Raw genomic sequence first — 24,606 nt, forward strand, 5'->3', positions numbered from 1 at the left:
ATTAATTATATAATATCAAAATTAAGGAAATATACATTTTAATTAAACTTGAAATCAATTGTTTCGCAATATTAAGCTAGTCGACTGTGTTGCAACATGCAAAACGAGAATTATTGGAAAACATCAGAGAGCAAATATTAATTTACAACGTATAAAATTACAACTGACATAATGAGTGCTACTTTGTCCACTTTTGTGGTGTATTATTATTTATATTACGTTTTATTTAATGTAATTTTCAGCATAACAAAATTATACGTCATTTGGCAAATTATTTCATTTTTTTATTATTAATCTGTATATTGCGAAACTTTTTAATTGTTTTACTGCTTTTCAAATGGGAAAGTATATTCAGTGTACGCCACTTAAATTGCGCGTTTGCATATTTTGCAGGATGTGGGACATAAGTTTAAATATGTTTCATGTTTCATGTTCCCGCCACTTGCTTACCACGTAATTATCGTACATGCGCTTGTTAGTTACATTATACGGTATGTCATGAAAGATGAGAAGTACATATACATAAAGAAAATAAGAAAAAATATAATTGTTTAAATTAATATTATTAGCCACGTCTAATAATTAGCAAAATTCTAATGCGCTTCATACAGAGAAATCTTTTTTATCATTATTGCAATTATTCTATTAGTATTTGTTAGTAAATGTATTTTAAAGCACCAAATGTGGAAAATAAAAAATATTAGATTACGAAAGAATTATACTTCTAGAGAAAAAGACTTTTATGCAAAGAGTTCAAGTCGTAAGAAGTTTGCGTTTCGCGAGAAAAAAAAACGTTCTTTTTTTATATACTCGAAAAAATATGATTCTTGTCATCAATAAAAATGATGCTCATAAACTAATATTATCATAGACTGCGTAACTACAAATTTATATATTACAAAAATATGTTTATGATTCAAAACGCTTCGTTACGAATTAACGACGCGACATTAATTAATCAGATCGTGTCACAGGCGTATTTCATTGAACGATGAAGTGTACATAACAATGCGGTATAACCGCGCGTTTATATGTACGCATATATGTCTGCATCTGTATAAATTGTTCTAGCTGCGACTATCCAGGGCCCGGAACTGGAAATAACACGCATCACGCGTCTCCATATGGGACCATATCTCTGCATAGCATCCAACGGGGTGCCACCAACAGTCAGCAAGCGGATCCTTCTCACTGTTCACTGTACGTAACTTTATTGTCTGTTAGATTCTGCTTTACAACTAACGTTAAGAAACTGGCCTTAATACGCTGACATGAAATATAATAAAATATAACACAAATGACTTTTCTATTTCTAATTAAGAGAAATATTGTTAAATGCGCTTTTATTTTATCGAGTAGAAATTTAAAAAATATTTTATGGAATTATTAAATATTACTATAGCAAATAGTGGAAATACTGGAAATTTTAATTAAAATTTATGAAATAATTATTAATTAATCTTTTTAAGAGTAAAATATAACATACAAAATATTATATTATTGCAATTTCTGTTCTAAAAATAAAATTTTCATTTATATATGTATACTTAGTGATATACATGTGAATGCTATTTTATGCAGTACTGTTCTGTCCTGGTAGTAGAAATCTTTTCTTATGCGCGCTCCGCGCTTGCCACAAAATATAATTTAAATTGTCGTACTCGCGCGTGGTGTGAACGATCCCGCGTAATGACGCCTCTCGGGGTAGGCATGGTGAATAGCTGATCCCGAGGGCCATTGTTCCTGAAAACGGAGTTAAATCTTTCCTACCGCCGGCTACGTAATTTTGCCATGCAATGTCATGAGTCGTTTACTACGAGGACAAGTGACGTCTCTGGATTGATTAAAAAATAAGAGAACTCAGTTAAGAGAGGAAATATTTAGAAAAAACGAGCAGAAGAACTCTCGTAAGATTTGCGTCAAATGTCAGACGTTGAATTCCGTGATGAATTTGAAAAGTTTCTGACTGATATTTCATTAAGTTCTATTTTTTTTTGTAATTTTAACATTTTTAACATTTCAGTGTGTTGTCAGTTAAGGCTTAAACTGAAATCTGATTACACTAAATTTAATATAAATTTAATCAATTGTTTTATTATTTTATTATTTTATTTGTTATTTCAATGCATTGAAATATTTAATAATAAAGGCAATAAACATTTAAAAAATACCGCCCTCCCTACACACATGCACACATATCTACAGGTTTTCGTTTAAAATAATAAATATTTAACATATGAATAGCATAATATTCATGCTTTAATGTTTATTTTATCGAGATTATCTTGCGCAGTTCCGCCTATGGTTTGGATCGAAAATCAGCTAGTGGGTGCTTACGAAGGACAAAATCTCATATTAGAATGTCGCAGTGAAGCGCATCCTAGTCCTATCACCTATTGGACGAGGCCATCGAATGAGACTATTACTAACGGTGAGCATTGTACATATTAATGAAAATATAAATCTAACCATGCTAGGCAATCGCTTTGTTAATTCAGTTTATATGGAGCAAAATTTTTATAAAGCAAATTAAACAAATATACATATTCAAAAGGAATCAATTATTAAATACATGAAGATAGTACCGTGCTGTTAATAACTATATTTTCATGTATGCATTTTAATCTGAGGCAAATTTTGTTTCTTACTAAAGTTTCTGTTAGACCTCTATATTTTTCGAAAGCAAACATAACAAATTAACATCTCATGAATTCGTGCTTGTTAAGATAATGTTTACCGTTGAAGAATTCATGAATAACATTCACTATCTATAAAGGAGGAAAAATGAGAGCTTTGTGCGAAAACCGAGAACTTGTTTCATTCCAGTTTGAAATAATGATTGCAAGTCTTTCTTTTTCGCGTGCGCACGCTGAGTGGTGCACGACGTGGCGCACGCACGAGCAGCTGTAATGCGATTCGCCTTAATTACACCGCGCTAACGTGGTCGTTTCATTCTAATTGCTACCATGCACCTTTGCGATACGCCAGGGGGTTAAGGGCAAGGGCAGCGGCAGTAAAAGTTAAGACGTGTGCGTGCCACCTCGGGTCGCTAATCCGTGACAGCACCCTCTGTACACGCGGTAGGCTAAAATTTTCTCCTTAAAGTGTTATAATAGAAAAGTACATTTGAATCAATTAAGAGCACGCGGCATTGTTTTGATGCAGATCTCAGGTTTCATCTACTACTTTAGTTAATTGACATTTGATGGAAGTTTGGGCTCAAAACTAGAATAATAAAACTGACATTAAAATTTTTGTCCATTATGAAAAGAAACTCTATTTTGCATACGCGCGAGTCTTGCATATATATTATACCCCTTCATTTCACCTACCTAAGCGAAACGACTCTATAAGAATTCTTATGACGATACGTGCTCTCCATACATCTCATACATATGCATGCGCGTATCCATATAAATAACTTTACTTATTGGCTGTTGCTATGATAATAGAGTTGCTAGTTGCTAACTTCTATCAGGAAGACATCAAATAAGGATAATAACAATAAGGAAATTTGCTAGAAGAAACGCAAGGATATCACGCAAAAAATCTTAAAAGTATTCATTATCTTCATAAATAATTCAACAATTTCATAAAAAAATAATAAATAAATTAACTGAAATGTCTGATCAATATCACATCAAACTTCTTTTCTGAATTTCAATTTTATTATTAAAAATTTATTCCGATAAGATCTCCATTTATTTTTATTATGTTTTTAAATAAACTGTATATAATCACGTACATTCATATCACTAGCAAGTAAGCTTTTATGGAAGTGTAGTGTGATTGTTACAAATAATGCGATTTGGATGCATAAATGCGTAAATAAATGCTAGAGTAAACTTCCCTAAAGTAATATTTCCACGCTGACAGTATCATGGCCTCCAACTAACATATGAAAATCGACTTCCGTGCCGTCATCCACGCGCCAGAACGAAAACGACATTTACACGAATAACATGGTCCGCTCCGTGCATACTTTGCACGATTCCATAATGCTTAAGCGGCTTGGAACATAAATACGAAGTTTACTACTGTGCTCATCGATCCGGAATTTTCTGTTATTTCAAACTGTCATGAAAGCTTGTCTAGTCAGTGTTATTCCATTTGTAATGAAACAAATTAGCTTTTTAACGAGGTACAAGTGTAATTACATTACATAAAAAATTTTTGATTCAGCTGTGTTCAATTAATAATATCCTGAATTATGGACTTCTCGATTAGAAACAACGAGTGTGATTTTAATCTACGTCTGTTTTTATTGAACGTTACGGTTCTTGTTTTTTCACTACAATTCGATACAAAAAATAACTTTGCTAAAACTGCTACACTTATTTCTGCCGTGTTTTATTATTATTTCGGTATTTATCATTGTATAATCGCTATTTTCATCAACATTTTTGCACTTTTTTCAGATGAAAACTATAAGGTTGAAACAATCTCTAAAGGATTATATGAAATAATGATGAGGCTTGTCATAAAATCTGTACGAGCACAGGATTTCGGATCTTTTCGGTGCGTGGCAACAAATTCTCTCGGGCAAACTGATGGAAAAATAAAACTCTACAGTGAGTAACATTTACAAATCTGTCATCTATAAGTTATATGTAAAAAAATATTATTTTTATTTATCGAATGTTATCCATTTTTTTAAATTACACATTTCTGTGAAAAATATTTAACTGTGAAAAAAAATTGACGAAAGAACTATTTGCAGAAAATAAACGTGTCTATTAAATAAGCTTATTGAATATTAAGTTTATTTGTATAATAAGTTTTTATATTTGCTTATTTTTGAATTTTATATTTTTATATCATAAAAAATACGAGATCAACAAAATTGTATAAAAATAGCTTTTTAATTCGTAAAACTTTTTGTAAATAAATATTTAAATATAAAATTATTTTTAAAGTATTTATTATTCAAAGTTGCTTTTCAATTTATTTATCATGTTATTCATTTTGCATGATATCAAAAACTGTGCACTAAATATCTTGTTTAATTTTCATAATGCGTATATTATTATGTATATATATATATATATATATATATATATATATATATATATATATATATCTGTATATATTTTAATATTTATACAGTAATGATGTAATTATTAGAGAAATTATAGTCAATTTACTGACAACTAAATTTTACGCTATTTCTTCTTATAACATTTTTTAACTACATTTCTTGTAAATACTATGCGCGGAAATCATTCTTAAATTCGTGTTATTTTTATCAATACAAAAAACACGCATAGAATTCTATGTTAAAATCATTCGTCTAGATTTGATGTGAAAACATCATCTGATAGGATATGCACAAAATTTGGTAATTAAATTTGTTTGATAAAAATGTATGATTTGGAATTAACTGTGGTACAACAATATCGTAAATATGCAAATAAAGCAGCATAAAACGAGTGAAAAATCTACGTTCATAATATCGAAATAATTATTCTTATAGCACGTATACAACGTTGTTATTTCGGGGGCAACGGAACGTCTCGTTCCGGAATTAAATCAACGGGCGCGATTCTTAAGCGGATACCTTATCGGTTTATCGCCGATCGATATAAACTCCTCGACGTAATTGCCCCAATCTCAGTGTACCAATGCACCCCGTCCCTCGTTTTACGGCGCCATCGCTAGATTCCATCATCGTTCCGTGCATACGAACTTTGGAAGCCAAACAACCTCCGTTCCTGTTTACTTCTATCCCCTCGTTCATCCCCGTCGCACTGATGGGATAAAAAGAACGGCAATCTCGCAAAACGTGAAAGATGTTGTTACTCGTTAGCTAACGGAATTAGCAGCCTCGCCATTTCTTCGCGCACAATATAGAACGGAAGTGTCCGCGTGGGTGCCTAGAAGGGATCGTTGCTGTGAAAATCGAATCACATCGAGTCACGTCACTTCGCGTCACGTCATGTCATCTTCGTATCACTACGTCACTACGTCCATTCTGTTCACCGTCATTATATTTCATTGGATCTCTCGCGCACGATTCAAGTGGCGAGCATACCAAATGCGTAAAGCACGACCCGTCCGTTCCGTTCGACCTCGCTGATGTTAATTGATCGCTTCTCCAATTAGAGTGTCGGGAGGAGGTGAGGGATGGGGCAATGAGAAAGGACAGAAACGATCCGCTCAAAGAGAAGGGAAGGAGACGATGGCTTTAACGAAAATCACCGTTCATGATGATTGGATGAGTGGGAGGGGAAAAGGGGAGCCGCGCGCGCGAGGTACTTAATTACCGACAATTGCAAATAAAACGCTGCGGTCGAAGCGAAAGCGACGAGAAAGCCGAGACACGCCCGCACGCCCAGTACCGACCGTCACGAATTTCCATTTTCGCGAATCACTTCTCCAGTAATTAGCCCGATAGTTTAATCCAACGGGTCGCGCCTCATTGAAATGCCGGTCGACCTGCATACCACCCTGTCGCTATAGTCGAAAGCTTTTTCCGGTGTCGGCGGCGCGGCGCACACGCTTAACAACATTAGCAATAATTATCGGGGAGAACGAGCCGTGGATTACATGCTGAAGTCGGTTAACTTCGATGAGAATCTTACTTGAGCTCGGAAAGGAAGGCGAAGGGAGGAGGGAAAGAACGAATTGTCGACGAACGTGGTGTAGTTTATGCGGGGAAAGACGAGTTGCGAGAGGGATGCTTTAAGAACGGCTAGACTATAAGGGACTCTGTGCTCGGCTTGCGCCATCGCGTCGGTCGTTCCGAGTCTGTACAATGACGTGCACGCATGGCATGCAAAGTCTGTGCATGATGGCCTATATTCAAATTGCATTATATCACCGGATGAGGGGGCGCGCGCGCGCGCACGTATAGATGTGACCGATAAATGCGTCGTAGAAGCCATGGTCGTTAGTTCACTTTTGCTTCGCTTACTGATACAAGCGAGGTGTTCTTTGAGGAAGAATTAAGTCGCAATTGGTCCCGTAAATTTCATTTCACAATGGAATACCGTAAAATAATTCCCAGGTATTATATTAGCAATTAGTAATATAATTATTCTATTATTAACTAATTGGTACATTGCAGTGCTAAAATTAGCTGTGTTAAGTAGTTTGGCAAATTATTGAATTATATAGATATCAATACCTATACATTTAACGCATCGAAATTATTACATTTTTTTCGATTTGTATAAAAAAGAAAAAAAGAAGAGAAAGAGATTGTTCTACATTCTAAACATAAAACAATTGCGCTTCTATTTTTTACTATCTTTCATTCACCGAGATTAATGATAGGTATACACGAAATTTTGAATTTCGAAATTTTTATATTCATAATTCGTCGCGTTATTCATAACTTCGTTATTCTCTTGTAAAGCGTGAATAGAAATAAATGAAAAGAAAACAAGTTGAATTATTTTACTTCCACGCTTGATCATTGCATCCTCAGACGTTATTAAGCATATTACCATGAAATGGCAGGCATCACCGGTAGTGAAGTGAATAGAATTGCGGGTCTTACGGTGGAACACATTACCGGCTAATTGCAGTGAGGTGGAAGAGCCCTGAACATCTTAAACCACAGTCGCAATATTCATTACCACAGGCATAGCCAGCATCAAAGAAAATGATATAACGGCATGCTAATAAATGTAAATTTGTAATTTAAGACATTCGGGACGATAACTATCCCGACAGTTTCTCGGTAACAGTGCGGTGCATAAAGCTGACCACAATTCTGATGTTCAACCAGAACGTAGTGCCCAAGCGTAATTAATGTATTTATTAAATTGCACTGTTGAACCAAACTGTCAGGATCGTCGAGAGCATACATTCCACATCTAAGCATACTTTCGAAAATGCGGTGCAGCGTGTGCTTTCCGAGATTTGCAAACAGTCACTATGAGTAAACGTAAATGCATTGACCTTGTCGGGTAAACACAATTGTTTGTGAATTGAAATCAAAACAACATTGCATAAGCTTCCGCGCATCGAAACGAAAGTTGATTAGTATTTCAATAACGTTTGTAGCCGAAATTTCATTACAATAATAATTAAACTTCAAAGAGTGCAAAAACAATTTTTTTAAAAGTTGAAATAACTTTTGCAGGTCGCATTTAAAAATTACAATTTATAATTAGCGATAAAAATATTTATGGGGGGCAGTACAAATTAATCAATCATGATCATGAATCGTGATTTTCATAACTTAATGATAACAGATAGAAAGTGTATTAGTTAATCGTTAGGATTATTGATAAATGCAAACGCCTAAATTTGGACTGATCATCGAAATGGAAATTGAATAACCGTTGCAGTATGCACTGCGGTAGAAAGCCGCTTTACATCAAATTGCGTTTGAAACGAAGAGACGTAAGCAGACACATAAATCATAATTCTTAATTATGCTCTATAAATAGTAACAGAAATCAATAAATATTTCTTTTTACTTTCATTCGAGTTTAATCAATTTACGTAAATATATGTTCAATATATACAAGTTAAAAAAAACCATATTTATTTTTACGTTTATGTTTGCAATACTGTTCTTGTCAATATCGACGGAACATTGACATTCGCGTTTGTTCCGTAGTCTCAATTGTCTCTGGTTGTCACCTCAACATGTTGCGTGGCTGGCGCGTTGTCAGACTGCGGATTAATTAGAAAAAGTGTAGTTTCGTCTCATGCGGCAATGCCGATGCACGCGCGAGGGAATTAATATCGCTTTCGAACTCTCGACATTTCGACGGAGCGTGCAAGTGACAAGAGCTCTCCGGGTTTTGTGGGAACGCCGTTCGGACGACATTCCAATACGTCAAATCGGAGAGCATCGCGCGGAAAGTCCGACCGCTTGGCCGATTATTTTCCCGGTTATTACTCGCGGACAGGCTTTACCGATATCTCGATTCGCCGTTTATGCCCGTTCGTTTCGAACGCGATTCGACGTAAAGCGGCTTTCTATCCGCCGCGCTGCGACGGTCATTCAATCTCCATTTCAATGATCAATCGGAATTTAGGTGTTCGTATTTGTCAATGATCCTAATGATTAATTAATATTCTTTGTATTTATTGACATCCAGTTGTGGAAATTACCATTTATTAATTTATATTGTTATCCTACAAACCTACAAATGTTTTAATCATTAAATCTTTGAATATTTTCATTATTACAAATAAATTTCAAATAATTGTATTTTAAACTAATTAGTAAAATCAATAATAGTAACGAATAAACGTGATTTAAACTAAAAATATGGGCTTTTAGCTCTTAGAATTATGAAATTGTTTTAAAATCGTTCCTTTTTTATTTTATTAATATAACAAAGATAAATTGATTGTTATATTAAATTATTTTAAGTAGTAATTAAGAGTAGGTAACTCTCGGTGGAAATTCTATGTACAAAAAAGGAGAGAAAGATATACTATTCTTTTGTTATTTAAAAAGTTCGCAAAAAGATTTGTCTAGAAACTTGCTGCAAAATTTTATTTCTTATCAAAAACACATTTAATATTTTACTTGAGCTATTCTAACCCCGAATATTTATTGTATCGTCGTGTTTTCAGAGATCGATAAGCCACCAACAACGCGCAAACCAGGCATGAGACGAGACTCGAAGAAGACATGGAAGATCGATCACAACCATGAAAAGAAGGCTGCCGGTATGAAGGACGAGCCTATGCTAAAAGGTGATGATATCGACGACGAGCAGATCGATTTTCAGTCTGCGACGGCCTCATCAGTGTTTCATCGTCATTTATTTACGAATTTCGGGATAACCACCATAACCGCAATACTGGCGGGCGGCTTATCCACGTAGACACTACTATTGTGCATCAGGAAACTATACTACGAGAGAGAGAGAGAGAGAGAGAGAGAGAGAGAGAGAAAGAGAGAGAGAGAGAGAAGGAGAGTAATATAATGTAGAAAGTGTTTCATAGACACGAGACTAGACATCGCATGTGACAAATGTCGCAACGAAGAAATAACGATAAGCATAATATTGCGAAGGGTTGTCGCTCTCCGTAAAAAGTCTCTTCCTGTTGTACATGAAATTTACATAAAGTGAATGTAAAGTGAAGAGCTGTTTTTACATAGAGGTGTGGAGTTCGAAGTATCTGGCTGATCAGATCAGAGTGACCAGAGTACTTCGTGAGAAGAGTAATTAACACATTGCAAGCCGAACATGTACTAATAGACTTTCCTCTCTATCTAAAGACGTAGAAAGCCACCAATCTATTAACCCCTTTGCGATAAAGGTGCCAGCGTAGAACTGGCTTTTACCGTTCCCATTCAAAGCGGTAACTTTGTTGACCCCACCATCACTTAACGCTAAAGAAAGTCTGTAGATCCAGGAAGAAGGAAATATATATTATTTGCGTTTGCATTTTCTAATAAGTTGTCAAAATAAATGTCGATGATAGCATAAAAATTATCTTAGAAGCCATTTTAAGAAATTATTTTATGCAAGTATATTTTTTTTCTACTTTTGTATTCAATAAAATATAAAATCTGATTTTATCTTTTCGTATAATACTTTAATCTTTAATGTCTGTAATTAATTCTTAAAATCAGCTTCTATATATTAAATCTTTTAACTTAATAAATATATTTTATTCTTTTTCAAGTAAGTATTTTTTGATAGATGTGAAAATACAGCCATATTTTATTATTACTCCTGTAACTTGAAATGTTAACAGAGCGTACATAGCTTGCAATTTGCTAATAATGTCTAAATGTGTAAGAGCAAGTCGTAAAGCATGAGTGATTGCATTGTGCGTATGTATAATTGAATTATAAAAATAATCATTAAGTTTATTGCAAGTTGTTTTTCAGAATTTGTCCAAAAATTAATTACGCATTATTGTAAATGTATAATTATCTATAAATGGAAAAAATATTCTTATATCGTTTACTTTATTTAAAAATTTTTCATTGTTTTGTTAGCTCCTCTTATAATAAAAAATGTAAATGTTAGAGAATGATAAACTTAGTTATATTTCATGTAGTATGTATTAATTAAGAATAAATAAATAAATCCTCTTGTATATATATGCAGCAAGGATAATGAGAATTTTGGAATAATACATTAAAATTTATTTATTAAGAAATATATTTAATATAGTGAATAAATAGATAATCATCAGATACTGGACATTTGATAGTACTGCCATTATATTAAATTACCATTGCTTCATATATATTTACTCATATCAGATATTTAATATATTTATCATAAATTTTACTGATTTTTGTTCGCATTGTTTCTTGGACATATAAATTATGCTACAAACAAAGAAATGTGCCTCACAAAAAATATTTCCATCAAGAAGAGTTTTTATTTCACATTTGAAAACATTTTATTTAAATATGTCGCAATAATTTTTGGACTGAGAGTTAAAAATTGCACGCTGTTATATCGTAAATGGCTGTATTAATGATTTACATAATGGCTATATAAAAGGTTGCTTTATTTTTTTTCCATCTTCTTTAAAATTTTGTCTAGTTATAATTTTATGATATACAACTAAGAAGAATATGAAAAAGTAAACAGTCTTATCCACACCTATGTTTTTAACTTATTAATTGTAGAGTATCCAGTTTGAGAATGAAGAGAGGCCAAAATATTTATGAATATTTTGTACAAAGATATATCAATAAAGTCGTGATATAAAACTTTTACTTTTTAGGAAGTTGTTTAACTTTAAAAATATCACGTCATTACCAAAAGTGAACTTATAATTCTATTTATTATTATTGAACTTTGATTTGTCCTATTGCTCAAGTTTGTTTTCAACTCTTATGCTAAGTTTTGCAGATTTGTGTAATATTGCCAATCTAATGTAATTGTTGCGTTTGTGTTGCAGGATGACAATAATTTTTTAAAAACTTCCGTCATTAACCGTATGATAAATAAAGTATTTTTAATTCGAATACCTCGAGACCATGCAAATGGTTATAGTAATAGATTCATTACATTTAATGTATATATGAGATGACACACGTAAAAAGCGTCGGAAATAAATTCACGAATTTTTCATTCATATGCCATAATTTAATAATTAGTGTTCTAAATGAATATAATGGTCATACAGAACATGCATCAACGAACAATAGTAATACCTTAATGTAGTATTTTCCGAATTGTAGATTGCAAAACATAAAATTAAAAAATGCGAATTTCTTACAAATAAACCCCTGTGAAAATATGTTAATGAAAAGTTTTAATGTTTATATGTTAAATAAATATATATAAAATACAAAAATGCTAAGCTTGATAAAATTACGGTTAAAATTAAAAATTTTAAGTTAAAATTTTTGAACGAGATGTTATTTTAAAATGTAGCCGTATTGAACATAATTAAAAATATAAAAAATCTGTAGATTGCTATAAATTACAAACGCGCGCTTAAAATACCGAATGCACTGAAGCGATACAGTCGATTCATCAGTCGAGCTTTCATTTCGTTTTCCTAACAAATTTGTTATCGATCAATCATATTTTGTTAGTCGCTTGCAAATTGCAAGTCTGGCTTAAATTTTCCAAATGGATCCATCAATTTTGCAATGCCGCTTGCGCACTTATGATGACCCCAAATGTGCTATGTACATACATGTATGTTATATGTAGACGTGTGATAACCGATAAATTATTGTACGTCGCATTTGTTTAATGCGTAGAACTATTGGTATTGTATAATAATAGTGTGTGTACGATATAGTAGAATAAGCCTCAGGGACGTGTATATATGCTAAATAAGCTGTAAGTTATATCAGTTTTTGCAATTTGTGGTCATAATAATTCTTCCCTCCCGTGTAAATATATGTACTTTATCATATACTTGGGCAATAAATGTTAGACAATCGTGATAACTTTTTGTGCAAATAGTTACATTTTTTAGTTAGATCATCCCGTTCTCTTTCTTATGATTTCTTTTAGTTTATAATAGCGCAAAGTTTGCTAAATTATATAGATTAAGTGGAAAAATTGTACTTAAATAAAAATTTATTATTTAAGTCTCTCTCGTTTACTTCATTTCATTCAATTTGTAATTTTATCAATTTAAAATCTATAATCACCTAAATGTATACATATATATATATATATATATATATATATATATATATATATATATACATATGTGTATGCATTTGTATTCATCACATCTAATTATTATCAATTATATCTTTCAATTATAAACAAATGATTGTACTCACCAGGATATTGCAGTTTATTGAAAAATCAATAAATATTGAAAACATGCTCTTAATTAACAACTACCTGCTAAATTCGCTCGCTTGACTCTCGGAAATCACGAATTTATAATATATACATTGCAGATTGCAGATTTACTATGCAGTGGTACAAATGCGTAAATGCACACGCGAGATAAAATGCAATTTGTACCGTAACTGAGATATAGAATGAGTTAGAAATTATTCGAGTAATATAAAGGCAAAATTGCAAAATGTAGTAAGAAAAAGGTATAATGCATCGATATCTTTATAATCTAAAAATTTTTTTATAAAATATATCGTATTTAAAAAGTCCATAAATTTTAGGATAAAAGATATCATTTTATAAAGTAGATCATATCAATTGCAAAACAAGCTATTAATAGTTACGGATCTTTTATTGCACCAACAAACTGTGCTCTGAAATTGTACTTTGATATCTCACTCTTTTGCAAAATATTGGACATTAAAACTTATTAACAGAATTAAATAAAAAAAATATGTTTACATATATTAATATTATATTGAAGAGTATATTTTCAAAATTTTAATTCCCAAATTTAATTTTATAATTTATACCATACATTCATAATTATTTTTTCTTTATATATATTTTTGTAATTTACATTTTTCAATTTAAATTTTGCAATTTTACGATTTAAAAATAATAAATTGCACACATAACTTGTACAAGATTTGAAATTTTTTGTCATCAAAATGTAGCAAAAGTAAATTTGTATGTCATTATTAATTTTATTATTAAAAATATCAATTGTAAATGAGAATATAATTATGAAAGTGCGGTCATTAATATTTATATTAACAAAAAAAGACAGTTAATAATATTAGTATTTTGTGCAATTATGTACAGGTAATGAATAAAATCACTCACCGGTCGTTGTATTCTAGCTAAGTACGCTCTCACAGCTATACCTAATAAATAAAAATTTTTATAAATTTTAGTTATTATAAATTATCATACATTTTATATAAAAACAATTAATATTATTAATTTTTATTTCGTATAAAATATAACTATATACAATAAATAGTTTTGAACATCTTGATAAATAAATTAATACAAATTTTGTAATTGATATGTAAATGTTACCACATTAACATACATACATTTTGAAATAATAAGCAAATAATTGTCCACTTACCAGCTAGAATATTGTAGTCTGCTCGATCCGCTGGAAATTTTGCCTTGATTGTTTCTCAATATATGCCTTAGATATGCCTTGACGTCAACTCTATCAAAGTCTTACAATCAGAGAGAGTGTTTTGGACCTAGTTCAATATTATAGATATATATTATCCATAAATTATATGATATGAATTATTATCAAACCATAACCATAATTATCAAATTATAACCATAATTATCAAATCATAACCATAATTATCAAATCATAACCATAATTATCAAATTATAACCATAATTATAAAATCATAACCATAATTATCAAATCATATGCAAGAAGTTCCAAATAATTATTAAAAACTTTTAAAAAATAATTTACTGATTACATATGTATTACAATAAAATTATATTTTAAATTTATAATAATAAACAAATAATCATATTTACCAGTTATGATATTATAGTATATTCGATCCACTGCAAATTTTTTCTCTCTTTCTCTCTCTCTCTCTCTCCTGTTAAAATTCTTTCACATTTGCTTCATCGAAGAATCGAGAAATATAAACCCGTACTTGTTGTCCACATTATTACACAAAATTCACTTACACATTATTTACGCAAAAGAAGAATCTACGTCACGATTTGCTATACCGCAATATATGAAACTTTGTGTCGTAACTCGTTTATACAAACACATCTTTATTGTTACAAGTATACCGCGATTAATTCGATATTGTACACATATTTCAATGAACGAGACAAACAAAAATTGTCATGGCGGGAAGAACGAATGCAAACACATAACAATCATCCGATTTAATTCTAAGAAGAACCGCTAGCCAGCAAGGGATGCGAGTCAACACAAGTATCATTCTGCCTTTGTTCGATATCCAATGAGCAACAGAGAGAATAATACTCTTGTGTATTCTCACTAGCTAGAAAGTACGCAAGCTGAATTTTGAATATTTTACATCTAATACCAGAGAGAAGACTGAGAGTGGACATGCCCGCATTTTACGTGTTTCTGTAGGCTAGCGCCTCTATATGCACAAAACGTGCACATTGAACTACGTAGCCAATGTCCAAGAATCCCGTAGATAATGTCCACGATCTTTTGGGTCTCTTCCGTGCTACGTCCACGACTTTTTGGTTCTGATATGTGCTATATCTACAAAGTGTCGATAATGCATACTTGTAAAACATGATTATGTATATCAATCAGATTTGAAATAATACACACGTATTGTAAATACATGTATTGTAGTATTTACTTTTGCATTTACAGTTTATTTAGCAAAAGATCAGTTATTTTCAATAACCTGTGTAATTTGAAAATGTACATTTAAATTATTTTAATAAATTACTTCTATAATTTTGTGTGTGTGTGCGTGCGTGCGTGCGTGTGTGTAAATAAAGTATTGCATTTTTGTTAATATTTAAAAAGATGATAAACTCTTATAGATATTTTATACAGTAATGACCAATAACTTATTTTAAATATTAAAAGCCAGGGTTGAGCGTTTACACGTAAACTATAATAGATGCAAAAACACTCGTATATTAAACACGAATGCAAGCTAGACAGTAAAAACAATCTTTTCATCTATAATTTGAGAGGACTATAGTCATGAATCGTCGCAAGCAAGTGTGCAAATTGTGCACCGCACAAAGTTTCATTTAACAATTAAGTTTTAAAATTTAATTCTATATTCTTAACACTACACATACACACAATTTTGTATGCTTGTCTGGAAGACTTTAATTTCTTCTAAAACAAATATTGTATATCAATTGAAAAGAACCGTGTCATAAAACTTGAAACTATATTGGTCGGATCGAATACTTGTTTATTTTTTAAAATATGACTACCCTAAAAATTGCCCTTTTAAAAAATTGTGTATTTACCAATCCTTTATAAATCAGATATTGTCAAAAATTATTTTAAGAATATCTTATTTATAAAAGATTGGTAAATAAAAATATGCAACACAAATAAATGAAATAATAAGACAACAAAAGACTTTTTAAAATTTTGAAATTTGGAAATACATAATTTACCGTTCAATATAACAGAATTGTTAAAAAAATTTGAAACATTGTGGTTTATAATTACAGAAAAACAGATCATAACAATTCTTTACACGTTTTCACGTCACAAAATTATTCGCTCACGCTACGAATCGACTAAAACAAATGCAGTTTACAAACTTCAATGGGTATTTGTTTCTGATTGTTGCTTAAGATAGTCAGTATAACATAGAAAAGCATTCAGTAAGCATTGATTTCCATTTATAACTTCTCGTTTCAATAATTCATTATCATGGGCAGAAAAGGCAAAGAAACAAATCTAGAAGTTAGGAAATTAATTATTTTTTATTGGAAAAATGGTAAATTTTAAGAGAAATTGGAAGTATTGTTTGAAAAAGTTATTCGACGGTGCGATCAGGGTCGCGTTTGTAAAATTTGTGCCCAGGGGCTTGTGATCTTTGAGCGCCTCGATCTAGCCTCCCTCCCCCAATGAGTAAACAGTAAATAATTAACATTTTAAATATTAATATAATTCTACCAAAACACACTTAAAAAGATAATTAAAAATGGAACATTTTTTTATGAATATATAGAAGCTGCGGCGCCCCTGACGCTTCGGCGCCCAGGGGCTCAAGCCCCAAAAGCCCATAGGTAAACGCGTTACTGGGTGCGATACGTTATTAAACGATACGAAGAAAGACAAATAGAAAATAAAACAGGCCGTGGTAAAAAAAAATTATTAAATTTTAGGAAAGTTAAAGAAAATCTGAAAATAAGTGCTCCGCGAATAAACTCACTTCTTCAAAATTTCTCTGAAAAAGAAGATTTCCTGTGTGTTACAATGAATCAATTTAAAAATTTCCAGAAATCTTCCTTCAATAGCGAGGAACAAATGTTTCACTAGAAGTTGTTTCAAATTTCAAGTTCCCTCAATACTTTTTGTCGGCAAAACTAAAAAAACGTGGTTACCGGAGAGTCTCAATTTGCAATTAATTATTATTAAACAATAGGCGATTTTCAGCTTCTTTATTGTTGACGGATGGAACGAAACGGACGTGCGGAATGGAACGTGACGTACAAAACGGGACGTGACGTGCGAAACGGGACGTGACGTGCAGAACGGGACGTGACGTGCAGAACGGTACGTGCTGTACGGAACGGGACGTGACGTATGAAACGGGACGTGACGTACAAAACGAAAAACGTGCCGTACAAAACGGGACGTGACATAGGGAACAAAAAACGTAATGCGGAACGAAAAACGCAATGCGGAACGAAAAACGCGCGGTGCGGAACGAAAAACGCGCGGTGCGGAACGACAAAAACGCAATGCGGAACGAAAAAAACGTGGTGGCTCGGCGAGCCACACGGACATGTGACGTCAGCAATTTCGCTTGTGTGGGTATCCCCTCCACTACGGTACCCATGGTACCAGCGAGCTCGAATTGGCATCACTGGTCGTGTCGAAGGATTCAAGTGTGATTTAGGAGTAGGGGAAAGGAATGTGCGTGCCGATAACGCGTGCGAGAGAGAAAGCGTGGAAGTGAGGAAGAGAGGACATAGAGCACGTAGGCTACAGAGCGTATATAAACAACCCCACCAAACCTTCCCTTGCCGTGAGTGAAAGAAATTCCTAATATGATATATATTTTCCACATTATAAAATATTCTTTGGCGTTCAGAGTTTTAATTTTGATAAATAATTTACTATTTTATTTTTTGCTTTCTATCGTATTTTTAAAATTTTTATCTGTAGATTTGTCAATCGTAATCCAATATAAAAATTAATTTTACTTGATTAAAATTCCACGTTTTAAAGCTCTTTGAGCGTTTTTCTATTTTGTATTGTAACACAAATGAATAAATATATGAATAAAAATTAAATTAATAAATGCCCACGCAATAGAAATGTCACGAAACACGTCGCTTTGCGTGAAAACGGCTGCCAACGCAATGAATTTTGATTAAATAAATCTTTCGAAATACGCAATTTAATCGATGTACAATGCAAAATTTGTTACACAATTCTTATTTATTGAGATATATAATTTGTATTTTCCATTTTCTATTACCTATTTGAAGTAAATCAATTGCGCAAAATTCCTTCTTTTATGATAGATAGATAGATACTTGATGCTTGAATATTTATTTATTTGTGAATATTGATTTATATTTATTTAAAATTGAATTGAGGTAATAAAGGATAAAAATTATAAAAAATTAATTTTGATAGTTATAAATTTGTATATAAATGACTCGTTAAACCGTGTATTTTGCGAAATTTATTTCATCGAGATTTATTGTGTGGAAAGTCGGTACTCATACACATACAAAACAGTATTTCTTTTTCAAACATTTTATTTCGAGGATATTTATTTTTAATTTTAACTTATATATTTATTTATATAAAAATATAAGACAACGTAAAACGTCGTAAATGTATTAAAATGCGGTATTTTAATGGAATAAAATCAATTCTCATCTTAGACAAGGCTAACGAGTTTAAAATAACGCTGCAAAAATTGTGATAATAATTTATTTATGAAAGTTTACATATTTATTTATATTTTAATGTTATGATATGACATAAAAAAGTGCTGTCAATGCTGTAAAACGCGAATATATTAATGAATACATTTCATTTTTATGCATAAAACATAGAAAGCGTATTCAAGTAGTTTAGGCGTAGTATAAACGCGACACAGACGACGTACAAAATTAACTATACGACTTTCAAACCTATGATAACACACAAACAGCTCGATATATTTAATTAATTTGTACACAAATACATATATTTGTTTTCTGGTAATACACTTACCAATTGTTATTGATTCGGCAAATATTTTCCATATTTGTTTATCCAACATCGTCATAAGATAAATGTTAACCAGTTGAGTGGTAGACTTTTCCGAAAGATTTGTGCCAAAAGTTAAAATATCGGAAAACGGTGAAACATGGGTTCAAAGTTTTCAAAAAAGCAACTTTTCGGAATGGGTGTGGATCCCCCCTCTACCCCCTGAGTGCGTGGAGTCAGAATAGGGGTGTAAAATGTTAAATAGCACTATGGATCGAGTAGGGATTATTTGAAAGGCCGTTCAAGACAAGAACAATGATTTTTGAAAATGTTTACTACGACTTTCCAAAAGTGGAGATGGATCAAAAAAAAGGGGGAAGACTTCCGAAAAGCTATCACCTCCGATTTGGCTTATATTCAGCATAAATACTTATTTTATCTAAATACTTATTTTATCTAGTAAATAATATTCCCAAATGGATTTTTGGCGCAAATGCCCCCTCTGCCCTCCAGCCCCCCTCAAAGGTTAAAAAATAAAACTGTTTTTGTTAATTATTTCAGAAAATATTTATTGTACGAAAAAAGTTGTCAAACAAAAAATAAAGCTCATAAAAAGCTCTACAAATAAGGTCTTATAAATATTTTACTTAACTCTAATATTTTAGTTGTTTTAACAATTAACAGTCGCCATATTGGATCCGCCATTTTAAATTTTACAATTTTGACAACAGATTCGAGTTCAGCAGCTCAAAAAACCTTAGGATATCAAGTTTTATGCAAATCTGTTGAAAATTAGTGAAGTTATTTAGAAATGTACATACCTATATGATACATTACCACGTTTGGCACTTTTTTTTTGTACATATATGATACATTACCACTCAACTGGTTAATTCAATATAACGATTATATGTATTACAAAATTATATATTTTAATGTGTGTAAAAGATAAAGAAACATTAAATAAAAATAAAAATTATACCTGTAAAATCACACCTAAAAAATAAAAACTTAATTAAAATCTGAAAAATTAAAATATTAAGTTAAAATCTGAAAATAATTATAAATAAAAAATTAAAATTTTTATGACGCTACATCAAACAGCATGTTAAAAAACTTTCTTAAAAGCATTAACCAGATATACATATACATATCAAATATATAAATATAAAAGATAAAGAAACATTAAATAAAAGTCTGAAAAATCATACCTGACAAATTACACCTAAAAAATAAAAGCGTTTAATAAAAATCTAGAAAATATTTATTTTGTTTTAGAAAACTATTCTTCATTTTTCATTGTCATAATATATCATTGTTCGATAACCTAAAACAAATAAATGTGAATATTGTCGAATTGGAAATTTTATTTTGTACATTTATATTCATGTTGTACATTTATTGAAGATTCCATTTGCATCGTTTTACATATAAGAGATCGACTACAACGGTAATCGCAATTATGTAAGAAATTAAAAAAACATTCATATCTCTTAAGTGATAAGTAGATAATCGCAAAAGAATACAAATGAAATTTTCAAATAAACGGAACATTTTTTTATCGAAAAATAAATAGAGGAAAATATATGTAACAATATATAACAAAATAATTTAAAATAGAATTAACAATAATTTGTTTTATATTACCTTTTTATATATTTTCTTATATATATTGCCCTCTTAATTTTTAACCGAAATAATACACAAAATAACATAAAACAGAAATAATATAAAATAAAAGGAAGATGTACCCTTATCATTTCTTTGAACTCGATATTTCAATTATAAAAATTAATATAATAGTTTATTTGCTATCAAGATGTCAATAAAGACGTTTAAACGTTTAAAAGATTTATGGATAATTTAAAAAATTTTATTTGAAAAGAGCAAAGTATCTTATAAAACTGTAGAAAACTTTCCTATCGTGAAAGTTATTTTCTATATATTTAAACATCTAAACGCCTTACTTTCAATATAATGCTTTATTTGCGGAAGAAATTTCTTTCGTTTTTCGAAAGAAAATCTTGCTGTATGCCCACCCAAAGTTTTGTCATTTTCTTTGTCATCGACAAACTGCAAACTCACTGTCAAAGCAGAAGTTTTAATATTTATCGATGCACAGAAATAAAAAAAATACAAAATTTATACAAAATTGTTTAATCCTGCCTAACAAAAAAGCCTACCTGATAAAACAATTCTATCTAATAGAAAATCCTACCTAATAAAAGATGTAGATATCTGAAAACTCGTGTAAATCAAATAAACCGAAAAACGCGAATAGAGATAATGATTTAACGATTAACGATTTAATTTATAAGTATCGATTTAATATCACGTTATACGCATTTTCGCAATGTGTACGCAAATGACATCTCTCACTTGAGAGAATTCCGAGGATAACGACCTCGGCGTTTTTCGAGTGATGCTTAGCGCAGAGCTCAGCTCAGTTACCGCTATTTGCATCGAAAATCCGAGAGCGATTGTCTCGATGTTCCTCGCAGGACGCTAGCGCAGAGCTCGGCTCAGTTTCCGCTAGTTGCGTCCGAAATTTGTATTGATAGTCGACCATTGTTTAATGTTCGATCATATCAATGTTTCGAGATCCGTGCTCGACCATCATCAATGGGACCACGAATTTCGAAAGTCCATGCTCAACCATGGGATCAACACTGGAACTACCGATGATTAACATATACCAACTTCTATTTCTTTTTTCTTTTTTTATAAAAAGTGATAAAGAGAAAAAGTACATTAATCAATTAAATTATTTAACACAATGCAACAAGTCACAGAAAAAAATCTCAACAAATACATTATAAATTTAAATAATTATTCTAAAAAGAATAAACCGGTCATTTTGACCGCTTCGGTAGTTTTAGTATTAAGCCATAGGACCACGGATGCATGGGTAGGCTAGGAAAGATTGCGAAGAAATTGACGTATAGCAAGAATAAATATATATTTCAAAATTGTAAATAAATTGTTAATAAAAAATGCACTTCTTTTTTATTAAATAAATTATTTCAAATATATCATAATTCATTAATATATTTACGTTCGTGTAAAAGAATTTTCTTTTTCATTTTTAATTTAAATTTGTGATACATTTGTGGTACATATGTATTTAAAAATTTTCTTACTTTTGCTTTTCAACGCCAATTTATAATATTTAATCCTGGAAAGATATAAAAAAATAAACCACTTACCGTAGGGAAGGAAAAAATGAAAGTACACATTTACACACAGAAAAGGAATTTTGCTATCGCAATAAAATGTTGTTATTGCATGTTAAATATGTTAGCAATAAAATTTTGCTACTGTAACTACTTTTACAGATTATTCGATATGCAACAAATCTGTTTTGTTTAAAAAATCGACAAATTTTTGAGATGAGAAAACAAGTTAAAATTCGCTGTTACAACAAAATAATTTATTTTTAATAAATTTATTTTACGATTGCAAAGAAATTGTCGCCATTAATACAAATTTTGATAGTAAGATAAAAATAAATTTTTTATTATATATTAGCAATATAATTTGCAGATTTAACAACTCTAATTTCAATAAATAAAATTATTATCTATAACAAATCTCTTTGCTGTTCAAATAATAATTAACTGTAAGAAATTTTGCTACGATAGCTTATATAAAATTTACTGCGACAGCAAATACTTTTTTTCCATGTATTAACAAGTTTTATCTTTTATTTTATGTATAACCTTTTTTTTTTAAATATTTTTTTTTTCTATTTTTTCTCATATAAAAAAAATATAAATAAATATATAAACAAGCATAAGTACATTATTTAGAATAAAAATGTATTGGATTATTTAGACAATTTGTAATAATTTTTATAATAAAATTGAAAACAATTTTTATATGCTTAGAGTCATCTTTGTTCAGTAATATTATATATGCACCGTTGTTTTCGACAAGTTTTGGCCATCTTTAACAACTTGTGCATACATTATTAAATAAAGATATATAAACATATAAAAATTGTTTTCAATTCTGTCATCAAAAAATTCTACAAACTTTCTGAATAATTCAATATATATTTTGTTCTGATCTGTCAATTATGAAATACATTTAGGAAATATTCCAGGATTAAATATTTATCAACGCATCTAAGTCCTAGCCTATCCATTTTAAGATAATGAATCGAAGAAATAGTGTACCTTTTATAATTTCATTCAAAGTATACTGGTGTATGATTATATTTTTAATATTATATGATTAATATTTAATATATATGCATTCAAAGGGCTATTAGGCTGATGAAAGTTGTTTCAACTTCGGGCTCAATCAAAATCAAAATTAGAAACACTTTGCTTTTTTTTAATGTACAACACATTTTGCAGGTTACATATTTTTTAATAATTTTTATAATTATAATCTAGTATAATATGTATCTTTTCTAGATATATATAATAATATTGATAACACATAATTAAATTTAATATAAATTAACTAAAAAAATAAGTACTTTGTTCTTTTAAAAACAAATGCACGTACAACTCAAAATACTTTCAAAAAATACAAGAGAATAAAATTTTGATATAATTACTATAAGACAATAAAAATTATACGACCTGCAAAGTGTCTCGCGTCTATATATTTTCACACTATTATTCGATCCATTATCTTAATAATAAAAGACAAATTAAACTAACTCACCGATCGATGCGCAGCAGCGGAGTTGTCGTTCTGTTGATCTGCATAGTTGATCTGTAAAACACGAAATAAATCAAAATTATAGCAGCGTTCACAATATGAAATATTTGTGAAATCATAAAAAATATTGAGTACATTGAACTTTTAATTCGTTTTCTAAGCAAATATGTAATAAAAGAATTATTAAAAAAGTTTAATTATGTAAATAAAAAGTAAAAAAATATGCAAATAAATTTTAATAATGATAAATATTAACTAATGTAAATATTTTGTCTTTCAAATATTTTAATATATATACAATATTTTCAACAAATAAATGAATTATTGCTTACCGTAAAGTTGCTCCGCCGGCGCCCGATGCTTCTCCTGAGCCTCCTCCTCCTCTCAGTGGTCCTTCGAAGCACTTACACTGAATCACACGCGTTCGCGGCGCATGCATTGCTCGCATGCGTACCTGAATACGAAAATCGCGCGATACTTAAAACGACACTCCCGACATCGCAGGCGAATCGAACCGAACTGTCCAAGCTGCGACGTTACGCGCGAATTTCGTCCGCGTTTCAGACGACCACATTTATCAATTGGGGCACGATTCTCTCAAAACAGAGGGCAAAGGTAAGCTCGAAGAAGATGAGGTGCGATTAGTCAGGCAATCAACCGACTAGATACAAGACATCTGAAAAGCAATCGGTAGCGTTTGACTAACTCCGGTAGCCGTCCTCGACTACCTTTGACAGTCCGGCTATCTGT

At 30.9% G+C, this 24,606-nt stretch overlaps 1 protein-coding gene across 1 annotated transcript in view; it reads left to right on the forward strand.

Moving 5' to 3' along the window:
- The window catches only part of LOC105668022 (opioid-binding protein/cell adhesion molecule homolog), an 80,023-nt gene extending 67,024 nt beyond the window's left edge, over window positions 1-12,999 (forward strand). The window contains exons 5-8 of the mRNA XM_012360191.2: window positions 1,072-1,200; window positions 2,294-2,431; window positions 4,419-4,571; window positions 9,544-12,999. Of these exons, the coding sequence (XP_012215614.2) occupies window positions 1,072-1,200; window positions 2,294-2,431; window positions 4,419-4,571; window positions 9,544-9,797 (674 nt within the window). The 3' untranslated portion in view covers window positions 9,798-12,999. The remainder of the gene's footprint in view (window positions 1-1,071; window positions 1,201-2,293; window positions 2,432-4,418; window positions 4,572-9,543) is intronic.
- The last annotated feature ends 11,607 nt before the right edge of the window (window positions 13,000-24,606 follow it).

This window comes from Linepithema humile, chromosome 6 (genome assembly GCF_040581485.1).
Source record: "Linepithema humile isolate Giens D197 chromosome 6, Lhum_UNIL_v1.0, whole genome shotgun sequence".
Classification (NCBI taxonomy): domain Eukaryota; kingdom Metazoa; phylum Arthropoda; class Insecta; order Hymenoptera; family Formicidae; genus Linepithema; species Linepithema humile.